Here is a 17180-nt window from a genome sequence, read left to right on the forward strand (position 1 = left end):
GATGCCTTAATATATAAAATAAGAAAGAAAGGTTTGCTTTGACAGACCCACTGGGATGAATACTATAGAACTACGGGATTATCTCTAGATGATTCTATTATATCATAGTAATGGCAGTCATCAGTAAATACATATTTGGTCTTTGATCTTGGAGATAATACCACTGCTAACATTATCGCCATCACTGCCCTTTATGAATTTAAATCAATCCACTTAATATGTGACTTAAATGAGGGCTTTGAATAACCAGGTATATTCCAAGCACCTGGCACACAGAGGTGCACTGTAAGTATTTATTGGAAGTAAGTATTGGAAGTCTAATCATTCCAAGGTAGTCAGGATAAACCAGGGTGAGAGGAACTAGATCTGCCTCTTAGTGTACAACAACCATACCTCTAGCTATAGAGATGGGAGAAAACCAGAGAATCTCCTTAATTTCAGACATTTCTTCCCAGAGAGCTGGGATGTTCTTGTTCAATTCCATTTGTTCCCAAAGGCCTAAAGGTTGCAAATGTACTAAGAATCAGTGTTAATTGCTTTTTTGAGATGTCACTTTGTCAGCTTTGTTTGGATGTGGTAATTTGCAAAGCAACCTCCAGAAGTTGACAGTTCATCCATAGCTGTGTGGTGTCCAGACATTTCCTGGGATTTCTGCCCACCTCCTATGCAGCTGGCAGTGTCTGCCAAGCCAGGATATGTGTTCAACAGGGATTAACTTGCAACCAGTAGCACTTTATTGTGTCTGAGATTGTTAAAATTCCAGAAGAGTAAAGACCATTTCTACTTAATCCAGAGAAGAGCAGTAATTATAAATGAAGGATTAACAAGCACTTCAAGAGGACCGGGTCTACTCTGGGTAGATCAGGAAGTTGCTGCCCTGACAAGTTTGATGTCAAGGTCAAGATGGCTGGGCTAATGCCCAGGTTTAGCATCTATTCTCATTGTATGGAACCAAATTGTAAGCTGCTATTCCCTGATCTGACATTTGTGTGTATGTGTTTCAATTCCTGCTTATTTCTTTTTGAAGTTCTTTTTCTCTGAGTAGAGATTTCCTGATCGTTCTTCACACATACTTCAAGGTCACAGCCCAGACTAAAATGTTTACCAAAAAAAGCTGGGCACTTATAAAGAAGAGTCATTGCCAGCTTCTGCATTCCCTGTGCCTGACTCCAACCAAGCTCAGCAAAAGGAAGGGATAAAGTGGTTTCTGGAACCAGGAATTTCTGGGTTTGAATGCCAACAGGAAAACAAAATTCTGTTTAATTTCTCCAGCAGGCTGAGGCTGAGGCTGAGGCTGCTGCTGGGGCTGCTGCTGCTGCTGCCACCTCCTGGGAGAATGGAGACTTGAGCTTCATACCTGAAGCTCCTTTCATAGTTCACCTGTGATTTGGGCAAAAAGGCCCCACTAAGGCAGGACTGATTTTTTTTTGTTTGGTTGTTGTTGTTCTAGAAAATAAAGGAGTTAGCCTTTTGTTCCATAAACAAAAACACTAGGATGCCTTGCATTTCATTCTTTTGGCAATGTTAGACTCAAATGATTTCAAGGCAGAGACTGGATCAGCCGTACAGCATGTATGTGTGAGGCCTGGGTTCAATTCTCAGCACTGGAAAAAAAAATTCTAGAACAGCTAGTTTTAGAAATATATCAGTGACTTCTGCTCTCGGTTTTCTAATCCCTTAATCGTGGGCTGATGATATAACAGAGAGGGTGATGAATTTTATCCTCTCAGAGTCTTACTTTAATGGTCAGGCTGTTCCAAGAGTTGAGATACTAAATTTCTGTATGTAATAGGAATTGTAATAGGGTGGGTTCACATTTACAATCTCCCTAGTGGGCTTTCTCAGTTCCTGACCAAAACATGGCGAGGCAGCCTCTATGCCTTCATTCTGTCCAGTTTTCTAGTTTATAGATGACCTTCAACCACTTCTTCCTTCTAACTTCTTTATTGAAACATAATTAGAGATTAACATGAAGATATTCAGGAGAAAAACTAAGAGATCTAACTCAGGAAATATTTCTTGAGTACCTACTATGTGATAGTAATAAAGGATTTGAAGGACAATAATGTAAAAATGATGACATGAAAAATTATGTACAATTCCTCATGAAATATGTTAAGAAAAAAGTGACTGTGATTCAGACTTGGGTTCTAGGTTCAAGTCTAGACAGCTCAGTTGTATATGTGACATAGACATAGCAGCTGACATAGTTAAGTATTCATTTCTTCATCTTTCCAATACTATTTTTACATTTAGAGCAGAATTTGATCAATACTACATGGTACCTCATCTGTCTTAACCATTGAAAGCTGTTAAAGAGACCATGAGCCTTATATAACTTTATGTCTGAAGGTTATTTTCCTTCACCGATGAATTATAGGTCATATTTTAACCCACTGTATAGAGCTGTGTATTTATTCCAATCTATTTCCAGGGTTTGATTTTAAACTTCTGTTAGGGATTGAATGTTTGCATCCCCTCCCAAATTTACATTGAAACATAATTCCCAATCCAACAGTCTTAAAGAGGTAGAGCCTTGGGAGATAACTAGGCTATGAAGATTCAGCCTTCACTAATGGGGATTAGTGTTCTTGTTAAAGGACTGGAGAAATAGGCTCCCTTCTTTCCTCCTTCCTCTCTTCTACCATATGAGAACCAGTACTCTTACCCTAAGAGGACATAGCAACAAGAAGCCATCTTGGAAGCAGAGACTGGACCTTTACCAGACTGGACCTGCTGTACCTTTGACTGTGAATTGTCAGGTTCCAGACTGTGAGAATAAAATTTCTGTTGGTTTTTTTTTTTATCATTTTTCCCATCTCAAGGTATTTTGTTACAAATGTATATGAATGCACTAATGAATATAACAACTATTGAATCCCTTCCTTCACAATGAAAAAACACTTGCCTTTTGCCTTTAGCCAAGTGGTATGTACCTTTGCCTGAAAATAAACTCAGCTGTGTTTGTTTTGCTTTTTAACCTTGGTGGTCTTTATTATATTACGAGTTGACAGTATCTTTTAAAGTTTACTAAATTTATTACAATATATCAACTCACTTGAGAATTGTGATGTGACAGAATAGGCTTTTGAACCAGAAATTCTGGCTCTGGTACTGACTAGCCATGTCTCCTTGGATAAAGCATGTATCCTAGTTGCTGCTTGGAATTTTATTTTTAATCCAGCCTTTGCTTGCTTGGCTTTTTTCTATTGTACAGGTATCAGTTCAGTCATTACTTTTTCAGAGAAGCTTTCTTTCACAGTCCAGTCTCAGAATTACCCTGGTTTAGTCTCTTTTTAGCACTTAGCACAGACTAAAATAGACCATTAGTAGTTGTCTTGTGTTTTACATGTTGCCCTACAAGAAGGTGAGCTGTGTAAGGTAAGGCCTTTTCTGATTACTTCTCACAAGCATCTAAACCAAGGCCTGGTACCTTATTGCTTCTTAGTAAGTCTTTCTTTCAGCATGTGAGTAAAAAGCAAAACCCTACACATAACCAGTTGCTCTCTCTGAAAAGTCCTTAATATGACCGATGTACTGGAAGACCACTAGAGGATGACAGGATGAGTAGGTTAGTAGAGCTGTGGTGTTACCATAACTTGCTGCTAATTCCTGAAAAAATGACTCATTGTTCACCATGTGACTATCAATAGATCCTATCTTTGAAGTGCAAAGGAATTAGAGACTATAAAGTTGCTGTTGGTTTCCAGGCCTTCTCTGTCCATCCTTCCAAACAATTACGTAAAGTCATACCCCAAAGGCAGAGGAGAATGAAGATGTCCTCCTTGAGATTTCAGCATCTAGCTACTAATAGTCTCCTGCAAAGCTTGGAATTTCTTATATACTCTTCAATTTTGTTTACCCATATTTTTAGACTCACTATATCTATCTATCTATCTATATCTATATCTATATCTATCTATCTATCTATATGTATATGGCCTGCATTTCTTGACAGAGGAGTGCTTGAATTAGTTAACCATTTGTGAAGTTGGTGTTGTAGGAAGTCAGGAATACATATTTGGAGAGGTTTTGGCATTCTTTTCTTTGCAATATCTATCTCTAATCCAAGCTCTCTTTTGGAAAGATTCATTCATTCTTCAGTAAAATATGGAGCCTCAACTACTTGTAGAGAGTACAACAGTCTTAACTGATACAACTCTGAACAGGATATACATGACTCCTACCTTCATGGGAATTTTCCTTTGTTCCTTCGGGAACAAAAAAATAAAGAGGAAATTAAAACATATTATAATCTTTGCTGAACTAAGAAAGAAGAACTCAGGATACTAAGGAAAGATTAGGGGAAAAAATCAACTAACCTCAAAATCAATGATAAGGAAAGATTGCCCATAAACAAAATTATCTGAAGCATGAGCAAGAATTAGCTAGGCAAAATAGGGGAAGAGAGGGTTTCAAGGCTTGGTTTAGACTCAGCCCTGAAGTTACCGTTACACCAAAAGCCCTAGCTTTTTGGTGTTTAATTGGAGATGAGTCTCACAAACTTTCCTGTCCAGGCTGGCTGGGAACTGCAATAGCTAGGATTACAGGTGTGAACCACTGTGCCAGGCCTATTTGGTATTCTTGATCTGGTATCCAGGGGGAGGCAGCTACATTCCCCTCAATGGAAGCAGGAAGTCAGGAAAGGACTAGAGGGAGTTGGGTCAGGTTAATGATCATAATAAGAGAGAATAGAATTATTGACTCAGTTGGTCGCTGAGTTTTCCTATATCATACATACTATTCAGGCTTTCAGGAGTCCAGCTCTTGGGCAATGATTGACATATATGTTGGTAATTGTAGTGGCTAAGCCATAGAAGATGCATAAGCCTAATAAACTTGACAGAAGCATAATCTAAACTTGCCACATATTTGGACCCAGTGTTCCTTCTGTGATAAGAAGCTGCGATGCTCATATGGCTTTTAGAACACAAGAGACTCCTCTTCCTCCACCAATGCCCCAGAATTTTTATAAGGACTAAATTGTGGGCAGATTTACCAACTGGAAATAAGCTATGACACACAGCGACTCAACTCTGCAAGATTTTTTTTTTTTTTTTTTGCCTTGTAGGTGAACGTCATTCCTACAGAACTTTTAGGAATGAGACATGTTTATGGCGTTACAGAGCCGAGGACACGCTGTCATTTCCTTTTCCTGTCTCCTCCTGACCCAGGAATTCAGTGACAAAGACGTTTCTTTACTCCCAGGAAACACTCCAGAAGGAAAGGACAGAAGTCATTGCGTTCCAATTTTGTTCAGTGCTGTTTCCTTAATGAATTTTAAAACTGGCTAGAGTAGTGTTTCCTTGAAACGCAAAGGCATCCATTCTTCAAGTTGGTCCTCTCATTTTCCCTTCCTAATCCATAACCACAGTATCTTTTAATAATGTTCATGGCTTTCGTTTTGACCCCTGCTTTTATGAAGTCATTCTCTTCTCAGCGTCTCAGAAAAGCCCCCCAAGAGCCCACCTCTCCCCAAATCCATTTTCTGCCAGTCATGTAGGAGGGCAGCGTGAGAAACCCTACTACCCAGTCCCGCCCAGGGTCTCTACGCAGCAAGGGTAGCGATGCGGGACGAGGTCCCTTTAAGAACAGGCCACGCCCCCTTCCCGCCTACCGGCGCGACCCGGCGGACGGTGGCGGCCGCTACGGTGCTGACAAGATGGCGGCTGGCGGGGCTGTTGCTGCGGCGCCGGAGTGCCGGCTTCTGCCCTACGCGCTGCACAAGTGGAGCTCCTTCTCCTCCACCTACCTTCCCGAGTGAGTGCCAGGCCCCGGTCTCGTGCTTCCCCGCTCTGCGGCGTGAGCCCGGCTGGGTCGAGGGTGCGGGGGAGGGCCGCGGAGCCCGGGAGGCCCCGGCGGGGCCTGTGAGGGGGACGTGCGGCCTTGGGAGTCTCCGTCCCGCCGCCCCCCGCGCCGTCCGCCCGGCCGAGCCCGGACCCCGGCTCCCGGGAGCGAGCCCGGGGAGGCGGCGACGTGTGTGGCGGCCCGGGGCGGGCGCCGGGAAGCGGGGTGCAGGCCCGGGCTCCCCTCGGTGGAGCAGGCCGGGGGGGGGTGGGGGCGGGCCCGGGAGGGTTTACCCGCGTCGTGGGCCGTTCTGTGATCGCGGTGGGGACCGAGTGGGAAAGCGAGGCGCTGCCCGCGGAGGGGAGCGGAGGGGTCCTTGAAAGTGCTGAGCTCGGGAGCTGTGGGAAGAGTCCCGGCGAAGCTGAGAAGTTGTGGAACCCATCGGAATCCTGGCTTGTGGAGGGCTGTCTTTTATTGACTGATTGACTTTTGGAGGGGGGGGGGGAGAAAAACAGGGGGAAGGAGAAAACATTACACAGAAGAGTCAGTTATTTGTTGGCTCATTAGAAGATGGGTTTGTCTAGGCATATAACAACCTCCCATCCCAGAAACAGAAGAGTCCAACTTCAGTGAATTTGCCTTCTAACATCACCTTGGTCTGGGATCCTCGATTTAAGTATTTAAAATTTTAAAGAAACAACAACTTCCGTTTTATGGCGGCCAAATATTTTTAACCTTTATCTTTTAGAGAACTAGATTTAACTCCCAATTTTACATGCAGATGGGGAAAGGTGGCTTACTCAGATCTGTGCAGTTCTGTGCAGTTTCCACGTCCCATGGGCCACCCTCTTACAGACTCACAGATAAAGTTTATGAACATATCGCTAAACAAATGTAATGACTAGGTATATGATGTGTGCACACAGAGAAGTTTCCTGCCTTTGTTTCAAGATATTGTCTACATTTCCCAAGATTTAATTTCTCTGGTCAAATTAAGAATCTGACAATGGAACTGTAACTAGAAGAAGCTTAACTCCCGACTTCCAGTCCCAGTCTGCTAGTTACCAGGTCAAGGGTTGATAATCAGGCTGTCAAAAGATCTGGCTCGAAGAAGAGTGAGTGACCTGTGGTCTGATCTGGCCTGTATGGGTTATTGATGGGTACTGCATGACAGTGTCCCTGATTGATGCTGAAACCCAGCTTTTAATTTGAGGGTGAGCCAGGTAAACACTCAGCTGAGGTTGAAATGTGGCCCTGAGTACTTGGCCTTTATTTCCTTGGCTAGTTCATTTTTGTATCTGAGAATAATCTGCATTTTCTACATGTAGGTTAGAATCACAGACATTTGAAAAATGGAATGGTAGTGTTTGGTCTAATGTCTGTATAGACATGTTTCTGGTCTTAAATTAGGCTATTTCCAAGTTGTCATTCCTGTAAACTTCTGGTGTAGGCAGGAGATGTGGTTATCACAAGTCCCCTTTGAGTTTGAGTTTGGACATTTGGGCAGGTGGGTAATCTTTAATTTGACGTCTGTCTTGAAATCTTGCCCCCTGACTTGAGTTTGAAAACAGTAGTTTTGGAGTTAGATGGTAATTATTTGAAATTGGAGAAATCTATCGCTATAGTTTTCTCAAGTACGTTGATAAGGTAGTATTCAATACAAAGACAATTTTCAAAACTTTTCGTTTACTGTTATTTATTCCCAATGACAATCAATTGATGGATGCAGTATTTATTCCCAGTGACAATCTATTGATGGATGCAATATAGTTTTTGTTTTAAAGCACTAAATTACTGTAATTGAAGAGTAAGCGCAACTTTTTCCTTTTAGTGTAATTGAGTAATTTGGACTTTGAGGATTTTGTCTGGTGGGTTGGTGTGTGCCATGGTCACTTGTAAAATTCTTGGTTTTGAAATTCCATTAGCAAATATGTTATAACCGTATAACAGCAAGTATGAGATATATATTGTTTTTATCTTTGCCCTACAATCACCCAAAGGGCAAGTGCTGTATCTTGTAAAAAGTCCTGTTAAGGAACTTGCTAAAGAGGTCTCATTTTAGGTAAAGCCTTTTGTTGAAATTTCCCATATTGACAGAAATCTACCACTATGAGGTGATGATGATAAACTAATGACAAAAATGGTGAACACTTACATACTCTGTATGCCTGTCTCTGTTATGAGTACTTTTAAATGTTTAACTCATATAGTCACATAGTCCTGTGAAGAATTTTTTTTCCACATGAAGACATAAACGTGGAGAATTAAAACTTGCTTAGACTATAGAGCTAAGGTTTGAACCCAGGGAGTAGGGCTCCACAGTCCATGGTCCTAAGTATAGTGCTTTTCTGTTTTTTCTTGTAAGTTACTTACTCAAGGTTATATAGATTTCAAGAGGCTTGGCAACTTCTCATTTAAAAACTGTTGCACTATGTGACTATGATGAAAAACTAAAATGCTCCACCATTTATTGAGCTATTAATGTTTGTCAGGCATTTTGCTCTTAGCATGCCTTAGATTAAGTTTTCACAAAAACTAATTATATTTTACAAAAGCTAGGGAAATGGAAGTTCAGAGACTGGTTAACTTGCTTACATCTGGGAGTCGAAAGTATAAGAGAGGATTCTTGGGCCTTCAAACTTCTCTTAGAAAAGCTAAGCAGTGTCAGTATTTTACTTTCTTCTTCATTTTTTTTTTTGCTGGTGCTGAGATTTGAACTCAGGGCCACATGATTATTCTGCTTGCTTACTCAGTTGATGCTCCACCACTTGAGTCATGCCTGCAGCTCATCTTTTTGCTGGTTATTTTGGGGATGGAGTTCTTTGGACTTCGCTGTCCAGGCTAGCTTTGAATTCCAGTCTTCTGGATTTCAACTTCCTGTGTAGCTAGGACTATAGGCATGAGCTACCAGTACCCTGCCACTTCAGTATTTTACATGACTGTGTTATGTGCCTACTTGGGAATATAGATAAAAAGCTCTCTAAAGTTAGAAGAGCAAGTGACAGAAAGACAGCTACATTTTATCTTGATATTTAAGGTTTTAATGTATTAATATGAAAACTGGAAGGCCCTTTGGAAATATTTTACATATTAGGTAATTTCATAAATAGGAAAAGATCTTTACTGAATTGCTTAGATAGTATAGTGAAATTTAATAACCAGGACAGGTAAATGTATTTCAACTTCTAGTAAGTAATTTTAAGAATAGTTTTTATTGCAAGAGAGATTATAGGTAGAGCTTTTGCAAAGTACTGATCCAACAGAAACAAATCTATCTAGAGATTACTAACGATCCTGATATGTCGTTCTAGATCTATGTCTTTTCCAGTTTACTTTTGTCCTCTACTTGTTAATTATATACACATTGAGAATCATTGATCTGAAACTCAGAAATCTGAAAGCCTCTGAAATCTGGAACTTTTTGAGATTCTTAACTTTCAGATTTTAGAGTATTTGGAGCATTTGGGGAATTTCTGGATTAGAAATTCTTTACTGGTAGATCCTATGAAAATACTCCAAAATCTGAAAAACCCTGAACTCTGTGACAGTTTTGACTCAGTTGTTTAGGGTCAGGAATGCTTAGTCTGTATAATAAGAATTTCCTTACATTCTTTTATATCCATTTGGGTATTTTGTATTCCATATAATGAATTTATTGTTCTCCTATTATTGGACACTTAGACATTCTTAATTTGCTTTGTTTGTTTTTGTTCTTTGGCTATTATGAGTAATGAGAAAGATTGCCTTTTAGAAGGAAATTTGAACTCATGTTATTGGTTATGAGGTGAATTGTTATATAAAAGGTATTAGTTTATTTTCTTGCTGTGTAGACAGAGACTCTTGGGCCCCATAAGTTAATTTTGGTATTCTTAGTAGTTTAGGAATGAGGTGGGAGCGGGCGAAGGCAGGGAATAGGGGGAGATGTTCCAGTACTGGGGCTTTAACTCAGGGCTTGGGTGCTGTCCCTTCACTTTTTCCACTCAAGATTGGTGCTCTTAGAGCCACAGCTCACTTCCAGCTTTTTATGGTTAATTGAAAATAAGAATCTCACAGACTTTCCTGCCTAAGCTAGCTTTAAACCACCATCCTCAGATCTCAGACACCTGAGTACTAGCTAGGATTATAGATGAGAACTATTGGAGTATAGCCAAGAGTATATATTTTGATCAGAGGTTCTTAGATGTACCTTAAAAATGCTTTCCTTATTCAAAAGTGACATTGCTATCAATAATTTATTTGACTTTCCTACTTCTATTCCTTTTTTCCTACTTAAAATTTTTTCTCTTGCTATTCCACCTGGTGCTTAAACTCAGGCCTGGGTGCTATCCGTGAGCTTCTTTGTGTTTAAGGTGAGCACTCTACCACTTGAGCCACAATGCCACTTTCAACTTTTTCTGAGTAGAGATGGGATTCTTATGGACTTTTCTTCCCTGGCTGGCTTTGAACTGTGATACTTAGATCTCAGTCTCCTGAGTAACTTGGATTACTGGGGTGAGCCACCAGTGCCTGGCTGCATTATTATAGCTTTTACATGAATTTTGATTTTATTATCACAAACGTTTGAAAAATGGTCTACCATTTAACTTGATAGATGCCCTTTATTTTCCTTTCTCTTTCTTTAACCTGAGATTAGACAATGGGGTTACTGTGTTTTTAGTATGGAATTCTTAGACCTTATGAAAAATAAAGACAACCAAGATGAAGGAAATTTATTGTGAGGTGGGTTGAGAATTAGAATTTGAGTTTTTTGTCGGTCATGGGGCTTGAACTCTGGGCCTGTGCGCTGTCCCTTAGCTCTTCAGCTCAAGGTGAGCACTCTACCACTTGAGCTACAGTGCCACTTCTGGTTTTCTGGTGGTTTATTGGCGGTAAGAGTTCCATGGACTTTCCTGCCTGGGCTGGCTTAGAACTGTGATCCTCAGATCTCAGCCTCCTGAGTAGCTAGGATTACAGGTGTGAGCCGCTGGCACCTGGCTCAGAATCTTGAGTTTTAATGAGTTATGATTCTTTTCTGAGCATCATTGATTTTTTTTTCTTCTGTAAGTACTTTTTATCTTGATCAAATGTTGCAACATTTAATAAATCTAAAAGTTTTTGGGGGGCGCAGATGGGAAATAGCTGTATCTATATTTAAGGTCTTTCATTAACAACATACATGTATTTTTTTTTCTCAGTATTTTTTCTCAGTATTTAACTCGTTCAGCAGATAAAAATAATTACTGGGGCTGGGAAGGTGGCTCAGTGGTAGAGCGCTTGCCTTGCATGCCAGAGGCCCTGGGTTTGATTCCTCAACACCACATAAGCAAAAAGAAAAAAGCTGGAAGTGGCGCTGTGGCTCAAGTGGTAGAGCGCTAGCCTTGAGCTGAAGAGCTGAGGGACAGCGCCCAGGCCCAGAGTTCAAGCCCCACGACCGGAACCCCCCCTCCCCCCAAAAATTACTGATTCATTTGGGTTTATAAACATCAATTTCTTACTTGCTTTTATTTGTCCCGGTTTTGGGTACATTAAACATGAGTGGAAATGTCACAGTAATATCCCCTGTTTACATATAACTAATGTATGCTAATTAACAAAAACACTTCCATCTTTAATAGTTTTTTGATACTCTGTGTGACAAGCAGTTTTTTATTTCTATTTTTATCGCTGTACTATGATATTTGAGTTGCAACTAATGATGACTTTTCAGATTTCTGGCTTATCTTTACCATGAACAAATTGTTGAGTGCCTCTTAACTCCAGCATAATGACTGTCCATGTTAGAAAATAATAGAGAAAAATCTCTTATGGTGCACTATTCATACATACATACAAGGGTTCAGTAGAAAATAGTAAAAGCTAAATTCAGAGGAATGGAAAAAGCAGTAAATGCTACCGAAATTAGAAGAGCAATTTAGAGGATTTTGCATCTGTTGAAGGTTAGGATTTGAAGGGAAACTTCTTAAAAGAGGTAAATGAGCTATGATTTCTTTTTTGATCTAATTTCATCCTTATTATTCTTTGCTTTCTCTCCTCCCCCTTTTTCCCTCCCCCATTTAGTGATGCTGAAGATTGAATTCAAGGCTTAGTTCGTGCAAGGCCAGAACTGCTGAGCTATGCCCACAGCTTTTTTTTTTTTAATGCTTTTTGATGTTGCCTAAAGTTTTAAATATTTCATTTTAGCAAGTAACAAATTTAAGTGAGAAAAAATAGAGATTTTTATGATTTGCTTTTTTGTTTTTTATTTTATTTTTTATCAGTGCAACAAATGTCTTAATTTGAAGTGCCTAAAGTTCAGCAAAGGAGTGGGGCATAAAACCAACCAACAAAGATCAGTAGCTTTTCCGGGGGCCAACAATGTGCATGCGGAGAGAGAGCAGGAGAAGAATCCACTCACAATGGCCTCAAAAAGCCAAATGAGAGTAAACAAGACCAACAAAGACAAAGACTCTTATTGCTTTTTTATTTTTTAATAAACAGAAAACTTGATCTTATGTCTAATGTTAGTGAGTTTGAATTTTAGTTTTTGGAAATTGAGGAGTTATCAAAGATTTTAAGCAGAAAAAATAAAGTGTCTGTGGCTTAGCAAACTAAAAGTTTCAAATATTAAAACCAAATTTGGATCATAGTATCTCTTTTTTTTTTTGGTCGGTCGTGGGGCTTGAACTCTGGTAGTATCTCATTTTTAACATCTTCAAACAGTGCATGTTTATCCCTGTTATAGGGCAAAATGGTTTTAAAAAATTCAGTTTCCTGGGTCTTGTTCATGTGGGTTTTTTTGTTTTGTTTTGTTTTGTTTTGTTTTTTTGTTTTGCAGGTCATGGGGCTTGAACCCTGGGTTTGGGCACTGTCCCTGTGCTCTTCAGCTCAAGGCAAGTACTCTACAGCTTGAGCTACAGTGCCACTTCCGGTTTTCCAGTGGTTTATTGGAGATGAGAGTCTCACACACTTTCCTGCCCGGGCTGGCTTTCAACCGTGATCTTAAGATCTCAGTCTCCTGAATAGCTAGAATTACAGGCGTGAGCCACTGGCGCCCGGCTCATGTGTTCTTTTTATTAAAATTGATTTGCCTGGCAATTTGCTCATGGCTTAGACCCTTGCTACTCAGAAGTGTGGTTTTGCTCCCCAGTAGTATTGTCAATTCTGAGTATAGACCTGATGATGAATCCCATTTTATTTTGGCAGCAGTATTTACCTGTATATGTACATGTGGTATAATAGTTCATCAGTATTACCCATGTGTGTGCTGGGGAATAATTTCTACCACCCTTTTACTCTGTATTTAACCATCTGTTAAAGTTTATAATAAATTTGTGTTGTTTGTTATAAGATACTGACAGTATAATAGATGAAATTTCTTAAATCTCTTAGAATCCCTTTTAGGACCAAAAAAATTTAATTATACCCTTTCCTCTCAGAAAGCCATACAGAATGAACAGTAAGAGAATCTTGCAGCATAAATGTATATATTACATTAGGTAAAATTATGTGGGATGTTTAAAGGAGAAACAAATAATTTTGACTGTATAGGAAGATTGTATTATAAAAAATGATATTTTCATTCTGTTGCTTTTAATTTGATTAAGAACCATAATGTACACTTGAAATTGCAATTTTGTAATTATAAACTGAAAAGTTTTTCTTGCAGTTTAAAAATGATAAGGATATGCATACATTTTCAAAACTAATTTAGGCAATATTTGAACAGAAAAGCTTACAGCCATAAACTGACAGTAGTATATTTCTATCTTATTTGACTGAAGTGAAATTTATCTTACCTGAGGATCTTGTAATAATCTGGAGGCACTGGTCCAAAATACTAGTCTTTGCTGAGGACCCCACAAAAATGATACTTTTTTTTTTCCTGTAGGTACAATCATTTTTACTAGTTGGTTTAGACCAAAAAGAAAGTTAAGGAAAAATATTAGCAAAAAGGTGAACACAGAGGCTAGCCTTGATCCAGAAGATTCTAACTCCTCATCTTCAGAACATGTGGTTAATTAGGTGACTTGATTTCACCTTTTTTTAGTGAGCTCATTTTGTTCAGAGTAGTCTGTATATAGTAGCTTTATACCTCAGGTCTATAAAGAATTCAGAAGAGAAAAAGGAAAAAAAGTGGAAGAAAATCAGGCTGGTGATTGTAACATGCTTATCATCATATTTAATGGGAAGCCTAACATTGGTCGATCCCAACTTTGTATATTTCTGGCCCTAGAGGCCTGTCTGTCTGTCTAGCCATCAGTAGCCCTGAGTTCATCCCAGGACTGCCAAAAATAAATAAACATATAGATAAAAGAAGGAAAGTTACTCTGAATTGAAGGTCATTTCAGATTGTGTCATTTGCTTTAAAAAAGGTCTGAATAGCAAGAGACTGAACTTGTAAAAATACCCACATATGCTCTGTATTCTAACATGAGAAGAAATAGGTGTTAGCCTTGTGGGAAGCCACAGGATAGAAGAGACCTGACAGAAGGAACTCAGAACTGGAGAAGCTATCTATGCAGGGCAAACGTGCTGCTTGTATCAAGGAGCAAAAACCCTCCATCAGACCCTTACTCTTGGGATTGACTCTCTTGTCTCCCCCCCCCCCCCCAGTGAAATAAAAAGCTTAACATTGTACCAACTGCCAAGGAGAAAATACTTAACGGGGCCCAAATCCAGTTTCAAAGAATAGTCAAAAAGATTCGAGTCAATAACTTCATAGCTCCTAATGTGATTTTTTTCCATTTAAAATAATTACCTTTAGGTGTTTTGATTCAAATCAGTTTGTAAGTACAGTGCATTTTGGTGAGTGTCATCCCTTCCATTGTTCTCCCACTTATGTGATTTTTTTAAAGCTATTTCCACAGCGTTTAATTTACATTTTTTGGGTGGGGGAGTCGGTCATGGAGCTTGAACTCTGGGCTTGGGCGCTATCCCTCAGCTCTTCAGCTCAAGGCAAGCACTCTACCAATTGAGCCACAGTGCCACTTTGGGTTTTCTAGTGGTTTATTGCAGATAAGAGTCTCACGGACTTTCCTTCCCTAGGCTGGCTTTGAACCTTGATCCTCAGATCTCAGCATCCTCAATAGCTAGGATTACAGGTGTGAGCCACCGATGCCCGGCTTAATTTACATTTTAACTGGTTAAATTTACTGTCAGACATCTTTTTTTTCTGGATCACTTGATGGACATTATTTTAATTGGATTAGTAATACTAGTAGGTTTTAAAAATATTTTTATTTTCAATTCATTCTTATAAAATACTAGAAAAAGTTTTAAATTTCAAAAATGAACAGTGAACTATAAGCTATAAATATGTTAATGCTTTGGGAACTGAAATGTTGTCTGGCCCCTGGAACCACTGTAGTTCAATAGCTTGAACTGTTGTTTTACCAACTGATGGACAGTCTAAATTACAAAGCTGACAACTCTACAGTCTTACTAGCATACATACATTGGTGTGGAAAGTTGATTATCACCTAAAATAAACTTGATTTCAAAGTCATATCAAACTGCTAACATTCCATATAACTTAAGTAGTAAATAAAGCACTCCAAATTTATGTTCATTGATCTATAATGTGACTTGCTATATGACATAGCTCTTTACTAATCTGTAAGACAAGCAATAAAATTTTAAGGATATAGGGACTCCTTTGCACTTAGAAGATTTGATGAAATAAACTGACAAGTGACATTAAACAAGAGAAAAGTCATACTAATATAGTAATACTCAAAAGGAGTAAGATACATGGGGATAATCACAGAAGTATGATAATTCACTAACTCAGCATGACTGCAGTGGAGGAAAAGATGGGGAATACAGTTTTTTAGGGAAAATAGTAAATGATTTTTAGGAAAACTCAATGGGCTTAGAGAACATACAGTAGCTTGTAATGAAGGCGCCTGGGTTGCAGTGTAGATAGCAGATTGTAAATGATTCTCTGTGGTATCAAAATAGAGAGCAAGCCTCTAGGTTTGTTGTCAGGGTTCACTCTTTTTGTGTTATGAGTCTAGTCTTTTTTTGAGAAAATTCAGTGAAAAGACTGAACGCAGTTGTGTTCTGACTTGGCAGATCTGCTCAGTTCGTAAGCAAATTGCAGAAAGCCTATCCTTGTACTGGGAGAGGGAGAAACAAGAGGGACTTTGATTCCTAGATAAGTTCTAAGGCCTAAGATTTTAAGACTCAGCAGGTCCCAGCACTAGTCTTTGAGGTTTTTTTTTTTTTTTTAAGTCCCAACAAAACTAAACAGCTTTGCCCAAATATTTATTGACTGTGTTATGGTTGTAGATTTATTTGTGAATTTTATATGATAGCTATGTACAACTGAAGATAGTATATAATGACAGTCATATCGTTCAGTGACATATTAGAAAAAGTTCATGAACATGCAGGTATGTTAGAAGAAATGATAATTAGGTTAAGTTTTTATGGAAGTAATGATCTGTATAATTTGAATTTTTAAGTAGCTTTAAGAACAGTTAAATGTAAGTTTAATATTTTTTTTTAAGCTGAGGTGTTTTTGTTTTTGTTTTTGTTTTGGGTCCGGTCATGGGGCCTGAACTCTGGGCCTGGGCGCTGTCCCTCAGCTCTTCAGCTCAAGGCTAACGCTCTACCACTTGAACCACAGCGCCACTTCCGGCTTTTTTCTTTTTGCTTATGTGGTACTGAGGAATCGAACCCAGGGCCTCATGCATATAAGGCAAGCGCTGTACCACTGAGCCACCTTCCCAGCCCCTAAGTTTAATATTTTTGTGAATCTTCTATAGGAAGATTCATTCAGAGGAATGAGTTAGGAAATTATTCTACTTTTCAAAAAAGTACCAGGACTGATTGTCTTGGTCAGAGATATCTATCCAAGTTTTTCATTATGGTAAGTAGCTTTGGATTCGTTAATACTAGATTCTCAATAATGCAATTTAAGTTGCTGCCCTACAATGAAGGGTGGTTAGATCTGATACAAGGAAAGCATGAAGAATTGAAATGTGTAGTTTAGAGGGAATATAGAATAAGAGATTTGGGCCCTAACCCCAGTTCTACTACTGGTTAATTTGGTTAATTTATAATTTTAGATCAGTCAGTTTCTCAAGTATTTTCTTTGTTTTTATTCAGAATTAGTGATTTTGATACTTAAGCTCTTTTGGCATAGGATTCTATAGAGTCAAGATTACAGAATAATTAAAAAAAAAAATACCCCTCTCCCCCAGTAGTAACTCATTAAGTTTAACTGGGTTATTTTAAGAACTTGATGTAAAAAATAATAGTGGTTATTGGAGTAAAATTACTATGTGTAAAAGAAACCTTTGAGGACACTTAGACATAGTTTTATATCTTAAGTCTTTCTTGAGGATAGAAGAATGTGTATTCTAACAAAGTTTTCCTAGATCATGTCCACATTTAATAATTTTTAAGTAGAAAGGGGGCAGTTCTTAGTT

At 38.8% G+C, this 17180-nt stretch overlaps 1 protein-coding gene and 1 long non-coding RNA gene across 7 annotated transcripts in view; one reads left to right on the top strand and one right to left on the bottom strand.

The window, feature by feature from the left end:
* LOC138809801 (uncharacterized) overlaps nucleotides 1-6029 on the bottom strand; it is a 28314-nt gene extending 22285 nt beyond the window's left edge. Inside the window, exon 1 of the long non-coding RNA XR_011366945.1 lies at nucleotides 5753-6029. This is a non-coding gene — a long non-coding RNA (uncharacterized lncRNA). The remainder of the gene's footprint in view (nucleotides 1-5752) is intronic.
* The window catches only part of Mkln1 (muskelin 1), a 278155-nt gene that overhangs the window by 170036 nt on the left and 90939 nt on the right, over nucleotides 1-17180 (top strand). Inside the window, exon 1 of one of the 6 annotated variants that reach the window (XM_069996781.1) lies at nucleotides 5638-5760. The exons of the other annotated variants lie outside the window; for them this stretch is intronic. Coding sequence (XP_069852882.1) covers nucleotides 5663-5760 — 98 coding nt within the window. The 5' untranslated portion in view covers nucleotides 5638-5662. Of the gene's footprint in view, nucleotides 1-5637; nucleotides 5761-17180 lie in introns of those variants that run through there. 6 annotated transcript variants of the gene reach the window in all.

This window comes from Dipodomys merriami, unplaced genomic scaffold (assembly GCF_024711535.1).
Source record: "Dipodomys merriami isolate MVZ:Mamm:240054 unplaced genomic scaffold, mDipMer1.0.p SCAF_5, whole genome shotgun sequence".
Classification (NCBI taxonomy): Eukaryota; Metazoa; Chordata; class Mammalia; order Rodentia; family Heteromyidae; genus Dipodomys; species Dipodomys merriami.